This window comes from Orbicella franksi, chromosome 12 (genome assembly GCF_964199315.1).
Source record: "Orbicella franksi chromosome 12, jaOrbFran1.1, whole genome shotgun sequence".
Classification (NCBI taxonomy): Eukaryota; Metazoa; Cnidaria; class Anthozoa; order Scleractinia; family Merulinidae; genus Orbicella; species Orbicella franksi.
The window spans coordinates 23,597,022-23,621,640 of record NC_138156.1 but is presented as its reverse complement, the minus strand read 5'-3'; the positions used below and the strand labels follow the sequence as shown (position 1 = coordinate 23,621,640).

The 24,619-nt window shown below is 40.4% G+C and overlaps 1 protein-coding gene across 1 annotated transcript; it reads right to left on the bottom strand.

Moving 5' to 3' along the window:
• Positions 1-1,474: 1,474 nt before the first annotated feature.
• Positions 1,475-20,353, bottom strand: LOC145464228 (nucleolar protein 10-like). The gene is made up of 24 exons (XM_081448060.1): positions 19,867-20,353; positions 19,668-19,713; positions 19,336-19,434; positions 18,574-18,651; positions 16,649-16,686; positions 14,879-14,923; positions 14,316-14,407; positions 13,843-13,908; positions 13,679-13,739; positions 12,839-12,921; positions 10,862-10,940; positions 10,336-10,485; positions 9,691-9,757; positions 9,384-9,436; positions 8,918-8,996; positions 8,542-8,589; positions 7,680-7,759; positions 7,213-7,311; positions 6,603-6,680; positions 6,362-6,448; positions 5,762-5,863; positions 4,767-4,978; positions 4,023-4,125; positions 1,475-2,382 (listed from the first exon to the last, which is right to left on the bottom strand). Exons 1-24 carry the CDS (start codon positions 19,930-19,932, stop codon positions 2,245-2,247), a joined length of 2,049 nt encoding a protein of 682 aa, XP_081304186.1. The 5' UTR covers positions 19,933-20,353; the 3' UTR covers positions 1,475-2,244.
• Positions 20,354-24,619: the final 4,266 nt, after the last annotated feature.

Genomic DNA, 24,619 nt, shown 5'->3' with positions numbered 1-24,619 from the left:
ATTCCAAATAGGAAAACACCATTCTTCTTGATTATGAAAAGCCTTTCAAATAAGCAGCAATTACACACTTCACACTTTTTCCAACATATGGTCTCTCTGTCCACCTCCCCCTCCCCACCCCCAACATAATGTTGATGCTGATGTTGATTCATTCAAAGTAGACCCAGTATTCCAACATTATTTTGGAGGGGGAGGGGGTTCGGCAAATTAAATAATGACTTCCCACTTCAAAATAATGCGTCACCAGTTGTCATTTTGTTAAATGTCGCAAGAACTTTTGGCCAAGATTGTAGGTAACGCATATCCTGCTCATACCGTTCTTTCTGAATTCTTTAGTTCTGCCTTACTGTCGCCATCCAGGTTACACAAGGAAAGCGGTGCTTGTTCTCGGCACCTACTTTGTAGGAGAGTACGTCAGATACTTCTGTAATCCGGGATATGATATGTTTGGTCCTGCAGTCAGAAGATGCTTGCTCAGCGGTCAATGGAGCGGAAATGCAGTACAGTGTAAGAATTTGATATAAGACGGAACTTTTCTGAACAAGATGGTGAAAACACGTTAATTGACAATTGTCGGCAGTCGGTTGAAATGATTCTTTCACACCCCCAACCCCCCATCCCCCATAAAAATAATAAATTCAGGTAGAATACACGCCGATTTATAGAAACACAGGTGGATAGGAATACTTCAACTAATTTAATGTTACAGAGCTTTCTTGTTTGACTGTATGACCCGATTTTCCCTGATCTTAAACTGATTTTTTCAGGTACCTATGGACAAGAATGCGTTCGTCACATGGTGATGGCTGATAATTCACGACGAGTAGGCTCAACATATACTCACGACAGATGTGACAGTCGTCTACCTGAAGGCTGGTACAGGTTTATAAACGGATATCGTTTGAGCGACCAGTGTGCTAAGCAGCGCTCCTGCAACACAGATTACCCTGGCTGGTTAGTGGGTGGACATCCCTCAGTTTCGGCGGGGAGGGTCACAAGAAAAGTGTGTTTTGGCAAGAAATCGTCATCCTCGTGTCCTTGCTCATATTATGCCTATATAACGGTACGCAACTGTGGCTCGTTCTATGTCTACAAACTGAAACGCACTCCAACATGTCAACTTCGTTATTGTACCAACTAAGTTTTCATAATGTAACTTTTAGCTTCACTTGATCGTCAGACTGTAGTGAAGCTGATGCCGGTGAAGGTCATAAAGCAATTGATAACTTCATGGAACATTGAACACAAGTTGTATCTGGCAAAGAACTAAACGTTTACACGATGCGCGCAGCGACTCAGGTTACAACGCTAATCATAAAAATTACAATTTCCTCGATTGTGAATGATTTAACGAAAAAAACCTATTTTCCACCAATTCACTTGCCAAGTTTTCATTGGACAGTTCGATAAGCCAATCACATTCAAAGTTGTAGTTTAAATCAACCAATCACAATCTCAAACAATTTACGCCTCCTTTTAATGCAAATTTTCCCTTTTTTTCATAACTTGGTTATTCTTCTTTTCTTGGAAATTGTAATTTTTATGACTAATTGGTAATAAGACTTCGTGTCGTCCAATTCAGTCTGTAATCATACTCGCGATAAACAAATCGGACTCCCGCTGCGCGGTCGTCCTATTTTGTTATCACTCGTATGACTACAGACCGAATTGGACTCCACTCAGTCCTATTACCATTACTAATTAATACTGGATGCGTTTGGCTACAGATGTACTACAAATACTTTGACGTTGTTATTACCTAAAGAACTATGCCTGTATAATTAAACTGACGAACGACAAAATGAAAACTACTTCATTATAGCAGATGGGTAGACTGAAGAATGATTTTGTAGCGTAGTGCCAGAAAAAATAAAATGATGTTTGTAGTTGTGGAGCAACTAACAACGGCAAAATAAGAAATAAAATACTGATGCTTCGACGGGATTCCAATCTTTGATCTTTGTGATTTCGGGTACAAATGCTCTCTCATCGAGCGACAAAGCCATCACGTCATACTTTAACAACGTCTGTGACGGAGGCAGTTTTGCCATTGTTATTCTGTGAGGTGTCTACAAATGTTCAGCTCTTAAATATGCTTTGAACAATCACAGATGCCGTAATCCGGCACATTCCATGTTCCACTGCCGCATCAACACTCTAGAGTGATTACTTGTCTGCTTTTGTATGCATGAATCTAGATCCTCTTCGTCAGTAATAAATCTATTTCCTGAGGTTCGTTCTCTGTCATCTAACTCTTTTTCCCCTCCAAAACACTGGTCCCCGTTTTTCCTTTCCCAGGACGCTACTGGCTGACCGGCGAAGCTGTTTTCTTTCTTTGACATGAGCACGGATTTCTTCGTTTCTTTGTGTCTCTTTGTTACTCTACGGAGAAAACCACAGCCAGTTACATGTGCAGTGTAGCTAACTTTTATCCTCCTAAGACCAATCGAAATTTTCAACTAATGCGGGAGCGATATTTCACATCAATTTTATTGTTGGGACACATGCTCCTTATTCGGTCATTTCGGCAAGGCAAAGCGCTTCTGAGTACCCAGGCTAACCGATGTTTAAGGACGCTAACTGTTTCTGCGCATCCTTACTGCGCAAGCAAATTCACATGCCACGTCATACATCGGGGCGAAAAAATGAAGAAAATCTATCGATTAGAAGTATGAATTTTTTGCAAAATGCCCCATCGAACTCCGTTCTTTTTAGCTCTTCATTCATCTGTGGGACGGTTTCAAATGTCTCTTGAAGGGTTAAGATAGTTTGCCTCCGTTGGCTCACCTTCGATATTTTTAACTATAAACCCCTGTAGACCATGCTGAATTACGTGTGCCAATTTTTTACAAGCAGGGTAGTTTTCCACACGCTTTATCTCTGAAACGAAGTCGGTGACCCCCAATTTTTTTTGCATTTCTGACACAAGAAACCCATTATCTGACTGCAGTAAAAAATTAAAAAAATCTATCGACTGGCAAATTTTCGCGCGAACGTCCTTAAAGCCTCGTCCACACTACGCCGGAGGAATTTGTCAACGGCGTTTTCATTTTGAAAACGCATCAGATGTTTCCGTCCACACTACGCCGGAGAGATTTGAAAATACAACAACTACCAGTCATTTTGGATTTGTGTTTGAGGAAAACTCGGTCAGGAAATGATTATACAGTGTGATTATCGTGACAACATCGTTTTCGAAAAGTTCCGTTTACAAAATGTTACACTAAAGCGAAAAGCCGGCGTTTTCAAATTCCTCCGGTTTGAAGATGTCAGAACGAACCTTTACAGAAGCCAGGGCCCTACCCTTAGGGACGTTCGCGCGAAAATTTTCCAGCATTGATTTTTCTCTGAGACCGTCTTTTGCCTCTGTAAGATGATGAGTTAGTTATATCAGAAGTGTAAAAAAAAAATGGGGGGTCATCGACTTCGTGTTGGAGAGAACATACCCGGAAGAACACCCTAAATCTGAAAAAAATCGGGCTTCGTTAGCGAATAAGGCCACAGTGTCTGTAAGCCCAAAAATACTGCAATTAGATCTTTGAAGTGAAATGTTCTCTGCCAAATATTGTTTAAGTGGACCTGTTAAGTGAATTTAGTCAACTGGTAAGGTTCCTTAAAGAACAAGTTCACATTTAGCGACCATTGTTCCACGCGCCTTGCAACTGCAAGATGGCAGGATTCGATGTCCCGTGGACAGAAATCTTGAATTTTCTTTTAACTTTCTACATTGACTTTTTGTTCACTTTTGGACAATGTGGAGATAATTGTAAATAAAATCTGTTTCTGTTAAGAAAAGTAGGGGTCACCGAACGTCCAAGATCTTTAAATCCACGCAAAGCTATAGCAATGGCCATCTGCCCTATCATTGTTCATTTTATTACTTAGCGCGCGTTCGATGCATGACGTGGCCTGTGAATTTGCGTGCGCAGTAAGGATGCGCAGAAACAATTAGCGCGAACGTCCTTAAGGCCACCGCGCAACCCGAATATGAAGAGCAAATAACAAATGGACACTTTTCTTACCTTTTTCACCTGGAAAGTAATCTCTTTTTCACCTAACGTAGAGCCAGTTGATTTGATGACCCCAGAACGTTCCTCGTGTTTAAGACGTTCTCCAAGCGATACCCTAAAAGAATGAATCAAAGCGAAGCTTGGTCACGAAAAACGTTAACCTCTGTTTGCCGTTAAAATTTACACACACGGCTTTGAACACAAAACAGGTCCTAAACACGTTCCAATCTTACAAATAGGAGAACTCATGGGGTGGCTGGTCTAAAAATTGTACCATAATAAACCATCAGTGACATACACAACTTAGCTCATGGCGCACGTAATCTGAATTGTTGACAAAAATGCTAGCTAGTGGAGAGGGTGGACTTAATGAAACTGGAAAGGTCCCAACCCTTAAACCACGCATCTTAGATTCCGCCTAGTAGGAAAACCTTTTCATGGGCCGAACCTAACACCTTGAACTACGTACATGACAAGTTCGGCATCTGAAGCGATGAAGAACGGCCGTTTCAGTTTGGAACCGTTCATTCGTTCTTCCCGCCTGGCTGAGCCAGGGATCTCGACTTAAGAACGATTTCGGTTCAGCCACCGAGCTTTTCCTGTGCCGAACGGAACCTAAAGTATAAATCATTAATCAGAACACATTTGACGACTTTTTGCCTCAAACTGTATCAAGTTTGGTGTCTTAATGTCTGAGGTCTGAGTATCTATATTTGCTTCATGAAAAATTCGGTGTCTGCACTAGGACTCACTTACTTCTTCTGTTTCGACGCTGATGCCGTTTTGGCCGACTTCACGGTTCTGAAGTTTTCGCCTGATTTCAGTTCGTAAAACTTTGGTTTGCTAGGGACGCGTTTTTCTTCGTTGGATTTAGTCTCTCGTCGCTGTCTCTTTAACTCTGCCCGCCATTCACGCTCGTCTTCAGAGCTGCTCGATTCTTCCTCCTCGCTGGGCCGACCGTCTGGTTCCTGCAAAGCAAGACGAATTCTCCAGTTAGTGATCGGAAGGGCGCTCGTTGGCAATAAATAACTAATTTAGAGGTTGGAGAAGACGTCGACGTGTAACAGGAACCACTTGTCCAAATCGTAGCTCCTTCGGCCCCGTCCACACTGCATCGGAGAAATTTGAAAATGGCGTTTTCACTCTGAAAACGCTTCAAATGTTTTCTGTCCACACTATGCCGGAGAAATCCGAAAACGCAACAATCACCAGTTATTTTGGATTTGTGTTTGTGGCCAGGGAAATCACATGATTATCGTGACGCCATCGTTTTCGAAAAGCTTCGTTTTCTAAATGTCTTCCGTCCACACTGAAACGCAAAGCTGGCGTTTTCAAATTCCTCCAGTTTGAAAAGCATTTTCGAAAAGCTCCGTTTTCGGTGCGGATTAGCGTGGACGGTAGGCCTAACCGGAGAAATAAAGCTGCGTTTTCAAATTTCTCCACCGTAGAGTAGTCGGGGCCTTAGTGTTCGTCGTAGCACTGGTACAGAATATAGCTGCACAGTCTTGACTGGTCCTCGTTGGTCACTTCTACACAAGAAGAAAGAGACTTCTCTTGACCAAACAGTCAGAATAAAGATCGAATTCATGCATAATGGAACACATCTGCTTAAAAGCGTCTTAAATTACAACACGAAAATTACCAAGGTTAACGGTGGCAGTAAATTTCTTTCAATTATCATTTTTCAAATATTCTTCGCATTAGGTCTAAAACCGTTTAAACACTGCGTCGTTAGAAGTTTTAACGTTCACCTCGATTTCTTCAAACTGTTCCAACAATGTTTGCTTTTTCTTCTGTCTTTTCTGCCTTTCTCTCTCGTGCTTGGACACTACTGGGTGAAGAAGTTTGTATTCCTGCAAGAAAAGTGCGAAATTATTGAAACCATGCACAAGACTGAGGTACAAGAACAGAAATGAGCCATAGAATCCAAGAGGCTCATCAGGCCGGAGCTTATCCCAGTTTCTGTAGCATGAAGCGACTAGGAGTATTTCTACTCTACCCTGGATGGGATGCTAGTCCATCGCAGTGATACCCCCGGCATTAAATTCACCAGTACCCATTTACACACCTGGGTGGAGAGAGGCACTGTGAGAGTAAAGTGTCTTGCCCAAGAACACAACACAATGTCCCTGGCCAGGGCTCGAACCCAGACCGCTCGGTGCGGAGTTGAGCGCACTAACTATGAGGCCACCGCGCCTCTCCTGCAAGAACAAACATGAGCTATAGAAGACTACGGGTACACTCTTTAATTTGAAATCCGCATGATCCTCTGCTGCAATTGTAGGTCGACATCATGGAATGCTATGCAAACTATTTGTCGAACATTGCAAATCAACTCGTCCCAGTCCTACCTCGCTTTCCTCGTCGACCTGGAAGTCAGGGTTGGAAAACATGGCTGAAAACCTGTCATCTCCCAAAGGATTGCTGACCTCTGAAGTCTGAAGGAAAATAACAGTATGATGGTGTCATAAAACCTGTTTGCCTTGTTCTATGAAGTGTAACTCGTTGGGTTTTCATACCATGGGAGCAAAATACCTGTAGCTGGTCAAATCCTTTCTCAAAACTGTGGAATACAAACTAATATTAACTTACTTTGACCGCCTCTTTTCTCGCGTCTTTCTTCTCGTCTATCAATTTCTCGGCCAAACTTCGGTTCACTTTTGGAAGTTTCTGTAGAAAGACCAGAAAAATGGTGAATCGGGTATTTTAATACGTGAAAGATGTATACAGGGATAGGGTTTTCCGTTTTAAATGAAATCTGAAATATGGTATAAAATTACAAAAACCAAATTACCGGTATTTGACATAAATATGCGAACGGAAGTGTCTTCGTTAGGAAAATATTTAATAATTAGTTGTTAATCACTAAAATACTAGATCTTTCCGACAAACGCGTACAATTTTAGTTCACAGTGAAATGCTAGTGAGGTAACGTTTTTACTGAGTAACAAGAACACACGCACGAGACCCGAGCCAAAAACAAATCATGAATGATGACAACAGAGAACTACGGAATTCCAAGTCGTGTCTCTAATCAGTCCTTGTTACTCGTGTTCAAAAGAGTCAGAACTAAGTGACAACCAATCAAAAGAGCCACATGCATCTCTACAGTGCTACGTCATCAGTAAAATCCCAGAAGTCTCTCCGAGCGCGGGATGAATTGAGCACGTGACCACAGATGTCTGTGGTTCGTCGTCCATACCTTCAGTCTGACTCTGTTAGCGCGTTCCTCTTCAATCTTGTCTTGGATTCGTTTCTTGCGATATTCTTCAAATGCAAAAGGTTCCGCTAAAGATTTGGCCTGAAAAAGAGATTCGTCTACACTTAGGAACATACGTTCGAAAAGTAATAATGCAGTAGGGATAAAAAGCTAAGAAGATGGCAAAAACAACATTGACTTCAAGACCCTGTCTTGACCATTTTGAGGCCACTGGACTATAAACTTCTATGCCTTACTGTAATGTGGCATAAAAGGGTACAAAATTTTCGACTGTGTTCGATCATCGTCGACCGACATCCTCTACAAATACAACTGGTTAAATCGTGTTGTATAATACGAACATATATATGAAGCTGAAAATTGATACCACAAGCAATACAAGCTAGCAGTCAAGTGTTTACTGTGATGGAATTTCAGCGCAATAAATTGTATTGAAATGAGTTCGTCACCTTATGATAAAGTCGAATATCAATGAAGAACCCATGCATGTAGGCACGCAACAGATTTGTTCCCATCAAATGGGACAACCCTAAAAAAAAAAAACAAAAAAACAGAGTGCAGTTTGATAATAAATATTAACGAGGAAGAAAACTATATCTTTTTTATGAGTTTGAATAAGAATTTCGTGTTCAAGTTCAATTTTCCAACTACAGCTGTACGTGTGACGCATTAGTCATGCAACGTTTTCGAGTGGTATATCATGGAATATCCCACGAGTCACTTGCGTTTTCTTGGTATACACACAAGCCTTTCAGGCGAGTGTGTATATCAAGAAAATACAAGTGACGAGGAATATCCCATGGTGTACCACGAGAGAGCGTTGCCTAACTATTTTATATCATGACACAGATAATACAGTGGCCAACACAATCAATGCGATATACGCGCGTTTGGCATGGTATAAATGTTTATATCTTCCTGGACTGACATTAAACGCTTAATGAATGGTCTTGGGGGAAAGCGTTAACTTTGTTTCCTGGGATCCTCGGCTCCGCCTGGGAAACATTGGGTTTCGAGGGAAACGAAATCAACTAGTTTCCTACGGTACCAGTCATTAAATGATTTGTTATATAGCACAACGAGGACAAGTGCAACGGCGGTCGTCAGTCAACATTCCCGGGTAACAGTGCACTGTTATCCTCTGATGTCATACATTTTGTAACGTTACCCAATCAGAGACTATTGGCGGGAAACAGTTTTGTTTTAAATGTCACGTGACCTCGAAGTAGGCCAATGAAAGCCTACGCTGTTGGGAAAAAAATTCCTGCTATATAACAAAATTTGCTGGCGTTCCATTGCAGTACTGCTCACCTAAACTCTCCAGCTCTTGTTTGGTGACAAACTTGTAGTCATCGTACACTAGAAATTGAGAAGAGTTGTTTTGTTATTGTTCCGCAAATGTGTCAAGTGTGGTTTAATGTATCAGCACAGTGAAACAATGTAATCTGTCAAATGACAGCAATAACTCTGACAATGAACTGTCGATGAATTTGTATCATGTGAACGGCAGGACGAGGGAGAGATCATTAGCAACCCATAAAGATATGTGCGAGGGAAAACGAACGAAGTAAGGGGGTTGGGAAGGCTCGATTTCCGCCGCTCTCTCGTGTCTGGTCTACGTTGCGGCTGGTAATCGAGCCTATGGGTTGGGGTGAGGCTTTCAAGAGCCCACATCAACTTCACTAACCAGTTGGCTGTTCATCCTCTTCCAACTCCTCGGTCAGGTTATCCAGGAAGGAACACCATCTTGGAGCTGGGCCTAAGGACTATAGTAATGGTAGTGACAATAAATAACACCTCAACTTTTAGAGCGGTTTTCAATTGAGTGTCGAAAGTAATCAGGCGATTACTTTGGTTTTGGTTTTACGACACTCAATTGAAATCCGCTCTATCTAGCCTGTATATCCAGCGGAATTTCGCAAGTGAGTGCCTTGTTTCGGCGGCGGAGCAGCGAAACGTGATTACTCCCCATTTTCCTCACCGCTGTTGTTACCCCCATCAACAGAAAAACCAGGGCGCGAAATTCCACCAGCTACGAGGGCAAAATTTTGTCCAAAACACAATCCAGTGTGCGTCTTGTTTTCAGCTTTCTGCGTTATCGTATTTGTTATATTACATAAAAAGTACACTACCCGCACAGTATTGCTACTTACTGGGATGTAGTAAACCAACATTTTGGGCGATTCAGTTGCCATGAACACTAAACCTGAGGAGGAAAGCAAAAACCTCCGCAATTAGCCTATAACAAGCACGTTTCTTTTTAAGCTGTAGAACCTCAACACAACCAAGATTTGATGAACCATTAAACTGCCTTTTTGTAAAGCCCAACAGAGACGATATGCGATAAAAGTATAACTACGAGTTGACAAAAGTGAACGCTCAGTCTCAAAGAGCAAACAAGAGCAAACAAAAGTAGCTTACGTTGTAACGTATGACGGTTTAATAGCCTTTTTTTTTTACCTGAATCTGGATACAAGCACAAATCATTGATGTCAGTGGATGGTTCTATGGATGTGAAAGGTTTTCCCTGTCAAATAAATAAGAATGGATGTGACCATCATCTGAGGACTGCAAATTGATGCCAACACAAACAAACACCTTGAACAGAAAAGTTACATTTCAGTTACAATAACAATAACAATAACAATAACATTTATTATTTGTATTGCGCCTTTTCTATAAAATATTCAAAAGCGCATCACAACAGTAATTAATAACTAAAATGTTACAAATCTTTCTTTCAAAATCATAAGAAATATTTACATTAAATGGGTAAAAGTACAGCTCAAAAGCAAGTTACCAGCTCATTTCCAGAGAAATGAGACACCTCTTGAGAAAAGCAATATTGATAGAGATGTCACACTTTCCTCAATGCATGGTTCCAGGGACCATGCGGGCAGGGGGGGGGGGGGGAAGGGGGTTCAAAGCACAATTTTGAAGGAAAATTCTGAAACTAAACTGGAATTTCCTTTTGGAGGAGGGTTTGGGGGCTATACCAAAAAACGTTCCCATGGAATGGGAGGTTAGGATATTTTCTGGAACCAGAGAGAAAGTGTTCCAGGACTTTCTCTTGAGAGTCCATTTTCACATGATCATAACACTTACTGTTTCTCTGTCCCAGATCTTAAGAATCTTTGAATCAGAAGATAGCACAACATCCAGCTTGTCTTGGAAAGCAATACTGTTGATTGGCAGGCCATACTGGTGATCTTTTACCAATAACGGATTCGTGGAGCGCAGATCATACAGCAGCACCTGGTGAAAAACACGGAATATTTTATGCTTAGATCAGAATTTGAAGAACACTATTAAGATTATCTGTTCAATTTACAGCAAGTCATGTCTGTTACTATCCATTGCTTTGAATGCCTAGACTAGACTAGACTAGAATAGAATAGACTAGAATAGACTAGACTAGAAAAGAATAGAATAGACTAGACTAGACTAACCTACACTAGACTAGACTAGACTAGACTAGACTAGACTAGACTAGACTAAACTGTGACTAGGCTAGTCTATGACTAGAAATTAGTCTGCCAGTCTAGGGCACAGCATCTCTACCAAATATTCACTATTCAATGTTAACTACTTTATTGCCTTGAAACAAATTCTTATCTGTTATTCAACTCACATGTCCTGTACTGGTACCAAGTCCCATTGTAAGTCCATCCCTGAACAGTAGTGTGGTCACAGCTGGAACTTTGTCCAAACTAATGAAGAAGAAAGTGTTTTTCAGGTTAAAGACACAGTTAACCTTGCACTGTTGTATAAGTTATTGAAAATCACAGGCATTTAGTCTCCTTGGAGGGTTAGTTACTGAAACTACACTGAAATTCTCCTCAAATTTTTAATTCAGATGAAAGTTTGTTGTGACTTGGATCATCATTGGAGTTGACTGCTGTCAGAGGTACTCTTGCATTATTGTGGTCAAAAGTGTTGAGAAATTAGCAAGTAGAACTTTTCCCAACTAAGAACTGTACTCCTCTGGATGAAAGAAAAAAAAATTATGTCGATACAAAACCACCCTACCCGACGAGCAGTGTTGAAACAAGCTTTGGTACTGTTCAATAGTTCAAACAATGGAAAGGGGGAGGAGGAAGAAACATTGAGTTAGCAAGGAGTGGACATAGGACAAATCAGGCTTGAAGGAAAAAGGTTGGGCAGTGTCTCAACTTCATTTCTTACTCATGATTGTAACTCTAATAGGGTTGCTACAGTGTACGAGATTTTGCAAGAAACGCAATATGATTGTTAAATGAGATTTTACTGTCACGCCAGTAAAATATAGTTAATGGAGCGTGACGTACGTTCTGAATGAGCTGTTCATGGCAGCATCACTTTCTATAGAGCTATTGAGCAGTTATATTCCAAAGGTCAACAAACTGTAAGCATTATTGTAGCTAAACCTAAAACATTGTAGCTTTGTTATCTTCTGAATGTTATAACGTACCACAGCATTGGTGCTAAGCATTAAAGCACTATTCATGTTTAAGATGTTACATGTGTTAGGGTAAGCTGTTCGGTAGTACAGCCTTTTCTACTGGCTTACAAGCAGACGAACGTCTCCATATAAAAGCTTGGAAAACTGTTCAGAGTCCATTCTGAGTTCGTCTAAGCAACGTAGCTATTACTTATTGTAAATCTATCATTTAATTTTCCCTCCCTCCCTCCCTTTGGAGACGAGGTTGGTCATGTATTCCCGCATAATAAACAAGGGGTCACTCCTGTGTGGTGCGGTTAAGTCTGCGCAGCGACTTCCCCCAAGCTTGTTGTTTTTTCATCGCCTTTGAACATCGCTTGCTAACCGATACTCTTGTCCGATCCAGCACGTGCTGTCTGTCATTCAGCTCGTAGTGCTGGGGAGATAAGTGAGGTTGTTTTGTCACGCTATCGCCGGAAGTCGCATGGGCTAACCAAACGCAAGGCAGTGTTCCCCCATTAACGCCATCACGAGTTGTTTGTATTTGAGTAATAGCTCTGGTTCAATCGCAAGTCGCCACAGTTAACTTACTTTCGCTAGGAACAACGACATTAATGGAATATAAGAGGATTCAAGAAATTCTCATCACTTTTCATCTGTTTCACACTAAAGCTCAACTGTAGAGTGACATGCATTCATACTACATGTAAACTAGCCAGGGTAGATGTGAAATTTACAGTTTATTTATAGCAGGGACTTCATTATACCAGGGCGTATTGCATGAGGGAAGCATGGTGGCCTCATAGTTAGTGTGCTTGTCTCCAGATCAAGTGGTCTGGATTCAAGCCCTGGCTGGGGACATTGTGTTGTGTTCTTGGGTAAGACACTTTACGCTCACCTGTAGTGCCTCTCTCCACCCAGGTGTATAAATGAGTACTGGCCACCTTAATGCTGGGGGTAACCCTGTGGTGGACTAGTGTCTCATCCAGGGGGGAGTAGAAATACTCCCAGTAATTTCATGCTACAGAAAACGGGATAAACTTAGGCCTGATGGGCCACTTGGCTCGTACGCAGACTTTACCCTTATTGCATGACTTCGACAATTGATGCATTTCACAATTAGCTGAGCAGACTACAGTGTATCGTTCATTATAGATTTGTTACATGTCTATCTGAGTTACAATGTACCTTTGGTAGTCAAGCCCACTGAGTCCAATATCTACCACACCAACACGGCTACGAGACCTGGGATCCCAACATTCTACATGGCCCTGAAACAGAAAGGAAAAAAGACAAGTTTTTTTTAGCAATGCAGTTTGTTGGCCCCTATAAGAGAGAAAGACTTGGCTAGAGATATCTACAAAGGGAAGCCGGGATGGCACAGTGGCGAGAGCACCTAACTCCCACTAGCGTGGCCCAGGTTCACATCATTGACCCAGGCTCAGTATGTGTGGGTTGAACTTGCTCTCTGTTCTTCTCTGGTTTTTCTGTGGGTTCTCTGTTTTCGTTTTCTCTCCACAAAAGTACACACTTTCTAAATTCCAGTTTGGCCTGGAACAGTGCTGGAGATCAGTGCCACTACTAAATCCTATCTTTAATTCTATTATTATTTAATAATCTAACTTAAAAAAAATAGCCCAAAGAAAATGTGTGCGCTGATTGGTTAAACATTGTATTTCTGTAACTTGACAGAAACACAGAACTAACACAAGCAGTTGAGGAAATGTTGATGATCAAAATAAATTTTTGCACAGTGATTTCTAAACAAAATAGAAAACATGTTCTCCATGTTACTAATACATGTAAGTTATAGAAATACTCGTGAAAGTTTGGGAGAACTTGAAAAAAGCTGTGGAAATACTCGCCTATTGGCTCCTGTTCCCAAAGCATTTCTGGTTCTCCCAAACATTCACTTGTGTTTCTATAACTCACTAAAAACAAGGTACATTATTCTTTTTTAAAAATTATATAATTAACATGGCAGCATGTGTGTGCACAAAGAAAATCAAGTAAAGCTCTACCCCGTACCTCTGCAGTTCCAGCAGCAAAAAGCTGATGAACTGGATTGATGTCACAAGCATTTATCTCACTGAAACGAAAGGAGCATTGGTTGATGTTAAAATGTATTGGTGACAGCCACTCACTGACAAAAAAACTGAATTGAGAATATTGCTCCATCAGTGTAGACTTACACAGCACTGGTCTGCAGAGAGTTTAGAAATCTTCCCTGTTCAAGATTAAGTCTGTACACTTCAGAGCTATCAATCAAAAATATAACAGTGGAAACAAACTAATGTCACAACAAGTGTTAAAGTGTTCAACAAAAAGACATCAATAGATATTTGGGGTTGATGCATAATCTTGGCACTTGCAGATTTGCAAGATTTTTCAAGTCAATGATCAGTGACGTCTACAGGTTATTTTTAAATTTTTAAAAAGTGACAACGCTTTTCAGTTTTAAATACATGTTTTAGCAGTAGCATCTGTCATTGCCAGTTACAACTGGTGGAGTGAATCTGAATATACAAGTTAATATACAAGTTTTGTACAATAGGTGCTACTCAGAGTAACTTACATAACACCAGTAAAATACATACATGTAGAATTGACAACAAAAGAACAAAAGGCAAATGCAGAAAAAACGTGTGCAGAAATCAGGGTTTACCTTGCTCCTACCAGATAGAGATCACAAGATGGATAGTGATAAACTAGGTCACGCCCAAACTTGGGAATTCTGGTGCGATAATACCGTCCATACTGTAAAGAGAATTTCAAAAAAAAAAATTCGAGATCACAATCTACATTTTAATCCTAGAATGCTTCAGGAGCGTTACTGAGTGTATACATGTAGATGATGCACAATGACATTGTACAATTTTTTGTAACACATAATCTTATGGCAATTAAAATTGCCATAAGATCTGTAAAATGGAGCTCAGCATGTACTTTAGAATCCCATTAATCCACTCCCCACGGGCCACAAAAATCTGACAGTATCAACAGGTGGCCATGTTAAAGGGGTTCTTTAAATAAGACAATGACTGACTGAGCTTTGTTTGGACCAAAGCAGCCATAATAACAGTGTGACTGTATTAGCAGGGTGGCCGTAAGGCAGGTTTCCACAGTGACTGTCTTTCACAATGTTAATTTGCATTGTACTGCTAATAATTAAAATTATTTTGCTACCTTGAATTCACAGACAGAAATATATTCTTTACTATTCTTTACCTGGGCATGGAACTCCACATGTCGGTCACATGTTAAAAACACCATCTGCATTGGAGAGAAAAGCACATGAATTTTCCTTGTATTAAAGACAATCTTCTGAACTGTAACACTACTTGTACATTAGTTCGTATAGTGTGATCGTCTGGGTGAGTGTAGTTCTGAAAAGAACTGTTGTTGGTGACTGACGTTTTGACAACCTGAGCGGAAGTCATCTTCAGAGTCAAGTGAATAGTGCTTGTCAGTCGATGATGTTATAAGTCTGGTCTGTTGAATGTGATTGGTCAGTATAGCCATGATGGTATTGGCTGAAAGACTCGTGTAAAGTTTGTCATCAGTCATTGGTGGGTTTCGATCCGTCTATTGTTAGTCAAGTAGGTCGGTTTTTGGTCTGTGTATTGTTAAGTTGATCTGTTAGAAGTCCGTTTGTTGGTTTCGTTTCTGTCGTGGATAAGTCGTTTGTAAGGCACCGGTAGTTGTTGACATCTGTTAAGAGGGGTTTGTTCTAGGTCAGTGTACCAGCTTTCCAGAGTCAGTCGTTGAAAATAGTTTGTACTGTAGGTTAAGCACTGAGCAGAGTCCCAGTCAATGTTGTGGTTTGTCAGTTGATGATGTACAGCAATGTGATTGTTGGCATCACCATTTCTCGTGGCTCGTTTGTGTTCAGTCAGTCTTGTGTTAAGGTTTCTGCCAGTCTCACCAATGTAGGAAGCCTGGCAGTCGGAGCATTTGATCTTGTAAACTGCTCCCTGTCTGTCGTTAGGTTGGTCTCTGTCTTTTACGTTGGTCAGTAAGTGTCGTAATGTAGTTGTAGGTTTGTGGGCTACATGAATGTTGTAGGGCTGTAGGATCCGCGAGATGGTCTCAGAAGTGCCCTTAATGTAAGGTATAGTCACTGTAGTAACAGGCGTAGGGTTCCTGTTCGTAGCGTCAGCTTCAGTAGGTCGGTAAATGTTTCGTCTAATAAAGTCAGCGTTGTAGTTGTTTTTGTGAAAAACACGTTCAAGGTATCTGTTTTCGTCACGTAAGCTGTCCGGTGTGTCACAAACTAGTTGCGCTCGTCTCGTCAAAGTCTTTATAGTCGTGGCTTTGTGTGAAGTCGGGTTGTAGGATGATTTGTCAAGTAATCTGTCGGTATGTGTTGGTTTTCTGTACACTGTCATTCGTAGTTCGTTGTTGTCGCGGCTTACCAAACAGTCTAGGAAAGGAAGTTTTCCATTTTCTTCGATCTCTTTAGTAAACTGGATGTCGGCGTTCTGTTCGTTTAGGTGGTCGTGAAAATCCATTGCTGTTCCATGCAACTGTTTGTAGTGTTTACTGTTGTACTGAAAGTAAGTCAATGTAAGGCAAAGGTTCAGTAAGTTTCGGTAGTCGGTCACTTGACTCTGAAGATGACTTCCGCTCAGGTTGTCGAAACGTCAGTCACCAACAACAGTTCTTTTCAGAACTACACTCATCAGGACGATCACACCATATGAACTACTGATACTCCTGGGTTCAAACCATTTACTGTACTACTTGTACATGTAGCTAACTGAAAATTTATAATGCATATTATTCAACTCGACAGAATTCCAGCCAAAATAATTTGAAAGTAGTTGAGAAAATTTTGTATTTTGTAATTGGTTCAAATTGGGTGTAGGTGCAGCAATCCCTTTGACTGGTACAGTCAGTATTAGTTCACTAAATCACAAGTTCACAAGCCATATTAGGGGAAATTTTCAGATTTAATTCTTAATGTACACTGTATGTGAGATAGGAAATAATGACAACCTTTGAATAATCCTCTGACAATATGCAGAACTTCACAACTGTAAAGAAAATGATTAAGAGCAACAAATGTTAGCATGCAAGGGTTCAGGATTTAGTTGTCAGCTGTTGCCTGGAATAAATTATGTCACTATTCTTCTCTACTCCTGGATGGAATACTAAAATGCATCTTTAGACATCACAGATTAGACTTGAAATCTTCGTCAGGTACACTGTATGCACATATCCAACAATTCACCACCAATTTCAGGGCTCAAAATAATTTTCGGACCGTGGCATGTCACATTGACCGGCCAAAGTAATTTTTAGCTCGGTCACGTCTCGTTTCTGACCGGTCAAGATATTTTTTAAAAAAATTAAGTAATGTTGGCCGAATTAAACCCACGAATATAATTGTTTGTTCCATTGCTAGACCATTCAAAAGTTAGCCAAGATAGCCTTGGAAGGGCTCAGCAGCTCAATGAAGTGGCACACTGTCATTGGAAGCCAAAGAAAAAGTACTGAACAGATGCGTATTCAACAAAATTTTTCGATCGGTATATTGAATTCCATGAGCTGTTGTTTTGATGTTCTACAAAGTATTTGTGTCCATCAAAACATAAATGAAACCAAACATGCATCAGCAGATCCTAATTTTGGGCTTCAGAAATAACTGGGTAAACAAATATAGCCAAAGAAGAAGTTTCTGTTTCCTCAATTCTCACCCGTGCAACCACACAACAAACCATCACGTTACTATGAATATGGCTACAGTTACACAACAAGTGTAGTCATATTAGAAAGAGTTTCTATCCACAAGGAACTATCGTTTGGTAGATTTTACCACTGATAGCAGGTAGCTTTTGGTCACATGCTAAGCAACGAGTTGAGAGTGTAAGTAGATAAATATTTTTGTCCGTTTTGTAACAGTTACTTTTATAGGTTGGTTTTAAAGTAAATACTGGGTACGTGCTCAAAGTTACATTTACGGTTTGATGGAAATGAAGCAGACTGCAAAATGCATGTTTTGATATCCTGGAGTCCCATAGTGTCTAAGTTGGGAACAATGTGACAATCGAGCAAAAAGTCTTGTTTTGGCATTGTTTTCGTCGATTTCTGTGCAGTGAAAGTGAAAGAAACAACAAATATCTTGACATCTGTAGAGCAATACCTTTGAAACATACGCCAACAAAGAGGGGTGCTCTGTGACAAGAGTGTGACAGTTAGTCGAATCCGGTGTCATGAAAACCTGAATCTGATCAGATTCCCTTTGCCGTAGAGAAAACCTCTGCTGTTTGAAAGGCTGAATAGTTTTGAATCCTAAATTAAAAATTTCTGCCCTCCTAACAGATGAAAAATTTTTTCGAACGGATAGCAGCAGTTGTCTGAACAGCTGAATCTTTTTCTGAACAGATTACCCCAGCCATTCGAAGGGCATTCCTATCGATCTTGAACGCATGACAAACAGCAAGCGAACGATTTTTAGCTGTTCGAACTGATTCCTGTTGGTGTATATTTTTGTGTGAGGGGTCATAATAAAAAAGAGATTTCAAAAAAAACTAAGATTTACAGTTGAGGATTTGATTGTTCATTCAAGAATGAACAGTGTGACCGTCTCAACATGACATGACCAGTCAACATGACCGGCAAGTGACGTATTTGGCCGGTCAAGTCACCATTCTGGCCGGACATTGTCCGTTGACCGGCTGTTATTTTGAGCCCTGAATTTACAACATTGTTATAAATCATAATCTCTTGGTAGAGGGAGAGGTACACATAATGTGGACCTCATCATCATCTGCAGATGTTTTAACTTGAAACTCTTTATAACCGGTGTTATAACCTTACATAACAAGGGATATGATACATGCAAGAACCTACACTGAACACATACCAAATTTGGCAGAGATTGCTGACATGCTACTGTGTAATTATAGTAGTGTACTCACTCTCAGAATCAAGGCATCTTTCAAACTTCATACAAAGCTCTGATGTTTCATAACAGCGAACACGAGGTTTGTATACCCCTATTAAAACAAAAAAATTGAAAGGCACAGTGTAATTCATGAACAAGTAGCTATACATGTTCAAGGTAAAAATACTAGTGTACATACATGTAGTTACATATTTAGGTGAGAACAGAAGTAGTCCTGAGATACAGTATGTACAATGATGTTTTCGAGATTACTTTTAATATTGTTTTTTTAAGTGTACAGTAACATTGAGATATACTGAGATTACAAGAAAGGGTTATTAAAGTGAGCCAAATCTCAGTTAATGGGACAAGTTAGAGTCATTTTGGCAAATCTTCATTGATACGTGACAACTTCCAGAGCACTCAAGTATTTGTGCTCTTTTGACTGGATAATAACAATATTTCTTTTAGCATTCAAGGCTCAAAGAGGAGCAGTCAGGCACACAAGAGTTCTACTCTGAAAGTTGTCACATTTTTTGTCTTGGCTCAATAAATTTAAAAACAACTTTGAGAAAAGAAACACCAGAATTTGTTAGTGCTCAATTTTGTTCAACTTAAAGCTAATATGAGTGTGTCCACAGTTATTTTTTAAGTTCAGGTAGCAACAAATTTTTAGTTTTATAACAATTTACACTGACTTCATTTCCCAACTGATTTCGTACACAGTTGACAACGATGGAGGAACCTGACTTGTGGCAGCCGTGCGTAAAAATACTACCGCAAAAACAGTCCTCACCTGAAGCCATAATGTACTGTTTGTCTGCAGAAACGCATACATTGGTCGAGGCAATTGGCATCTCAAAATCTTGAAGAAGCTCAATTCTTCGTCTGACGTCTAGGAATTAAAGGGTATTGAAGGAATAAATTGAAAGAATGGTAAATATTAAAGCTTCAACAAGCTTCAGTATGTGTACCATTGAAAACAGGCTTACATAATTCAAGGTATATGCCGTTTTTCGCTTAAGTCAGCTGTCTCATGCATAATAATATTAAGTACAGCTGAATTAAGCAAAAGAACAGCAAATACGTACTGATTCAAACCACTATCATTACAAGTACAATACTCACTGATATCATTCTTTTGCAAAGTTCGTCTCTTTCGCTCTGAAAGCCACTATGAAACAAAACAAAATTAGTTTCAAATTTTCCTTTAGATCATTATTTCACCCATGGCTGTATAAACACACGTGTTGTGTCTCACGAGCAGAGTTCTGAACCTATTCTTCCCGAAGATGCAAAAGATATAGCAATACTCTTTGGTTCATACCTCGGGCAATGATTTTCCAGCTGATAAGTTATAAATTTTGACATTGTTCGGCTGTGAAACCTGCATCTTTGCCAAATGTTCGCAGCTAACAGTAATCACCTTTCGTCGGCCGCCATCTTTTTTTCATTCGTTTCCAGACTCTTTGGCGATATTTCAAAACTGCAGGCGCAGATCATCGAATGGTCCCATTCAATTAATTTGGCCTTTGCTCGAATTGCTCGCAAAAATTAGCTGAGTGCTCGCTCGCTGGTGCTCGCAAAATTTTTGCAACTGCTCGAATGCTTGAATTCTGGAGTCCGGTAGCATTTAGCTTCTTGTCGTCGATAGAAACTGGTTTTAGATCTCCATGAGCGTCCACCCGCTGACTGACTTGAAGCTACGTGACATAATTTGGCATCAAACAGCATCAAACAAGGCTATAATGGGCTGTAAGCTGCTGAGATTGCTTGAACCGCGATAAGATCTTAACTTGTTGCCCGCTGGGCATCCCTGAAACATGGAATCCAGAAACCGGAAACCGGAATCTCGGAATCCAAATAATTGATATTGAGAACTGACGATAAAAATAATCTGCTTCAGCAATGTCGCGATCCTTTAAATAAGCTTCAACCACATGTTTTGAACAACCCCTAACCATTAATCTCGTATGTTGAAAAAAAAAAACAAAACAATGTTTAGACGAGCCAAGTTAACCTTTGCATATCCAAAGAGAGAGGCGCTACTGTCGAAGTACAGCTGGCTGCCACTGACGGAAACCCTGTTCTCTATTCCATTGCTAACTTGTCATTTCAGTATCTACTAGACATGAAGGCCAAGTTGTACCTCCGGCAAATTGCAGATTACTAAAACAGAATGGCACTCATTAGCAAGTTTACTTTAATCGCTCTCGGGGTGCTTAGAAGCAAATTATGAGGCACGTTAGTTTAGATTATCATAACCATGGCCCTCACTAGAAATAACAGCGGTTGCACAAATTTCGTCAGGTGGTAACTCTTGTGTCAAAAGAGAGGTAGGTTGAGGTCCTTTTTCCTCTTGGCCTCTTTATTTTGACAGGCAAAATCTATGCAACGTAAGGGTTGCATCTTACAAACTGCGGCAAGGATTCGGCAGCTACGGACGTGTATGCAGAGCTAATTTTATTTGACCGCGAGAAGTTTAAATCTCCATTTTCTCGAAAAAAGATAAAGGGCAACGAAACAATGAAAAATACTATTTCCCCTTTGTCAATGTTTAAGAACAACATCCTACCACTGGTTTCCATTACAGGGGCACCCAACGGATCATTTCGGTAAATTATCTGTTAGGAAGACCTTTAATCCCCTCTGATTTTCTTAAGAGAATTGTCACCTCGAACTTTCGTGATATGAGAAATTTAATGTCTGTTGTTTTCGAATTGTAAAAAATGTCGTTTTGAGTACCGAAAAAAGGTCAGCTATCATTTTCGGAAAGGCGATAAGACCTAAGGTTTTCGGGAAATGGACAAAAAAGCCCTAATAAATTCGAGAATACTCAAGTTCCCCTAGAATAACCGAACAGATAAATTTTTTTTAGCGCAACCTAAAATTAACCTACAGAGCTTTAAAAGTACTCCACATAGCCTAAAACAGCTTTTAAAAGCATTCGAGAGAAAACGGTCGTTGGGTGCCCCTGCCATTACTCTAACACATGATGCCTGTGGAGCCGTGTGTCTTCTGAGTGTCATGTGCATTTAAAAATCTATAGTTTCCACCTCTGCTTATTAATATAATTGGTCTTTTAAGTAATGACACTTTCGAACACAGCTGATCACATCGAGTCTCTATCATGGTCTCTTGCCGGCCTTCCTTTATGACAGCTCAAAACCATGGATGGCTACTCCAGATTTTAAGGGGGGCTAGGGGAGGGAGTAGACATGTAAGTCCAAAAACCGGACCTGTACAGGCCCGCAAATGATCCCGGCCTGCAATGATCCCCGAACCGCAAATGATCCTCAAGTTGTACCACAAATGATCTGCATAAAATTTTCGTTTAGGAAACACACTGCAAAAATCTTAAATCCACTATCCAAATTCCTGAGTCCTCACATTTTCAAATTTTATGTCGGGGCGACCATTTCCGGTCCGGGATCATTTACGGTACAATCTGGGCATCATTTCCGGTCCTGGGATCATTTGCGGTGCAATTTGGGGATCATTTGCGGTATTGGGATCATTTGCGGGCCTGTACAGAGCTCATTTTCTCTTTTTAAACTTTTATGCTTTCCACCTTCCTTTATGGCAGCTCAAAACCATGAAAGGCTACTCCAGATTTTAATGGGTGTAGAAAAAAGAGTAGATATGCAAACCTGCATATGTTCCTGCCTTCCTTCATGGCAGATCAAGACCATTGATGGCTACCACAGATTTTAGAGGGGGAGGGAGGGGAGTAGATGTGTGACCTTTGTGCTATCAAATTGAGGCCATTTATCATAATCTGAATTTTAAATTGGATATTTTGAGGGAATTAATTAGGTGAGATATTTCACGCGATCAGGTAGGTTATTCAAACTTCCGGCTGGAACTATCAGTCATGATTAAAAGGAGCTCAGTCGCGTTATTTTGAGTTATTTTGAGTTATCTTGAGTTATTTTGGGTTAATTTGAGTTATTTTGGTCACATTACCTTTGAATTGAAAAAAAGCGAAAAATAATCTTTAAACTAATAAGACAGAAAAACACTAAAGAGATAATAATAAAGTTATAAACCATAAAGGAACAAGGACGGATGGAGAAGATTAACAGAGATTACAAACGACAAACCTGAAAAATTTAGGCTAAACTTTTCAATCCTCCGCAAAATGTGAAGCGTAGTTCCTTTACGGCCATGGTCAAACGTCAAATGATGAGTTTGTTTTGTCCGGTTTACCGCGTTTGACTTTTGCCTGTTGTATATAAAAGTCTACAAGTTAATTAAGCGGCTTCAGTCTTCTAAAATATTCCCTGGTTTTATTTTTTTTATTAACTATACTAATCTGTGAAATCTAATATTCTTTTTGCCCTAAGTTTGTAATCTTCCTGATATCATTAAATTCAAAATGGGGAAGAAAATTAATGTTAAATCCTCGATCTACGGGAAGTGACCGACTGTGACCCGAAAAAAAGTAGAATAAAAAAAATATGTGGACGTGGACCAGAAGGCTTCTTTTAGTATCGAGTTCGTAATGTGATAATATTACTCTGAAACGCACTAAAAACACACCGTCACGGGATCAATACAAAGATTTGTGTCAGTTTCGGTCCAAATTCCACTTTGTTGTTGTTTTTATTCCATTCTTTTAAGCTGAAGGCCAGTATTGAGGGGACGAGCATTTTGCTCTTTGTTGTTAATTGTTAAAAACGTTCTTTTGAGGGGGAGTAGCTAGCAACACTTAGTGATTTCAAGAATAAGGAAATGCGCTATTCCGGCCACCATGTAAGAGAAATCGTAACACAGATTCCCCGCACTGCACGCAATATCGATCAATTGTTGCACGTAGTTAAGCTTAAGTTTCACCTCGTAACACGCAACGCCGGTGTCACAGTGATATGTGTATCCCCGTGATATGTGTATCCCCGCACACATATCACTAGTGATATGTGTATCCCCCGTGGGGATACACAAAACACTGATACGCGCCTGGACATTCAACGAACAAAATGGCGACTCGGTTGCGAGGTTCCGACGAGCGCTGTAAAGAGTAGAAGAAACCAGAAATGAATTCGCGCCCAACGGAGCAGATTAGGATTTCTTGAGTTTGGTTGAGTTCCAACCGACTCGATTGTATACCTGACTAAAACTTCGAACAGCGGATACGCATATCACTAATTATTTATGGCGCAGTGACCTCAGTGTGTATCCCCTAAACACAGCCGTTAGATTGGCTATCTACCAGATCGAAGAAAATGGCCAATTATTGCCGAAACGTGCTGGCTGCTTACTCGCTACGACGTTTATACCCAGGTTGAGGTTTGCGGAGTTTGCAACTCGAATGTCTAAATATCTAAACTGAAATCGCGTGCAGGGGATACACATATCACTAATTATTTTATGGCGCAGTGATATGTGTATCCCCAGAAACACAACTGTTATAATATAGCGCATCAACCTTGTCAAAACTGCAGGCAATATTAGCACCCGACGTTTTTACACGGCTTGGGTTCACTGAAGTTTGAAACTCGATAATTCCACTAAAAACGCGTGCACGCGTGCACGGGATAATAAGGGATACACATATCACTGATTATTTCATGAACTAGTGATATGTGTATCCCCATGGACACAGCTGTTATATTGGCTTTCTACCCAAGAAGAAAAATGCCCATAACATTTGCATTGTCAAAACTGGCTTGCTAGAAATATTCACACCAGGCATTTATTCATAGCTTGGGATTTCTGGAGTTTCACTGACCTCGGTTGTACACCGTCGCCTACCGCATGCAGGGGATACACATATCACTAATTATTACATGGCGCAGTGATATGTGTATCCCCTGAAGACAGCCGTAATCTAGGCTAACTGCCGAAGAATAAACGTCGAATATTGTGAAACGTGCTAGCAATATTCGCAGTATAGCAATGTATACAGCTTGAGACTTAACATATCTTACAAAAAGTCGAACTGAAAAGCGGGTGCAGGGGATACACGAGTGCCACTAATCATTTTATGGCGATCGGGTCGAAGCCGTGATATGTGTTTCACTCCACCAATAATTCAGATGCAAACAAGGCGATGAACAGTGGAGAATATGCGTTACTCG

Coding starts and splice junctions, on each gene's coding strand:
- LOC145464228 (XM_081448060.1), bottom strand. CDS start 19,932: ATGCAGGTTTCACAGCCGAACAATGTCAAAATTTATAACTTATCAGCT. Junction 9,758..10,335: donor AGATCTGGGACAGAGAAACA/GTAAGTGTTATG, acceptor TTTATTTGACAG/GGAAAACCTTTCACATCCAT. Junction 4,126..4,766: donor TCAGCGTCGAAACAGAAGAA/GTAAGTGAGTCC, acceptor TCATTCTTTTAG/GGTATCGCTTGGAGAACGTC.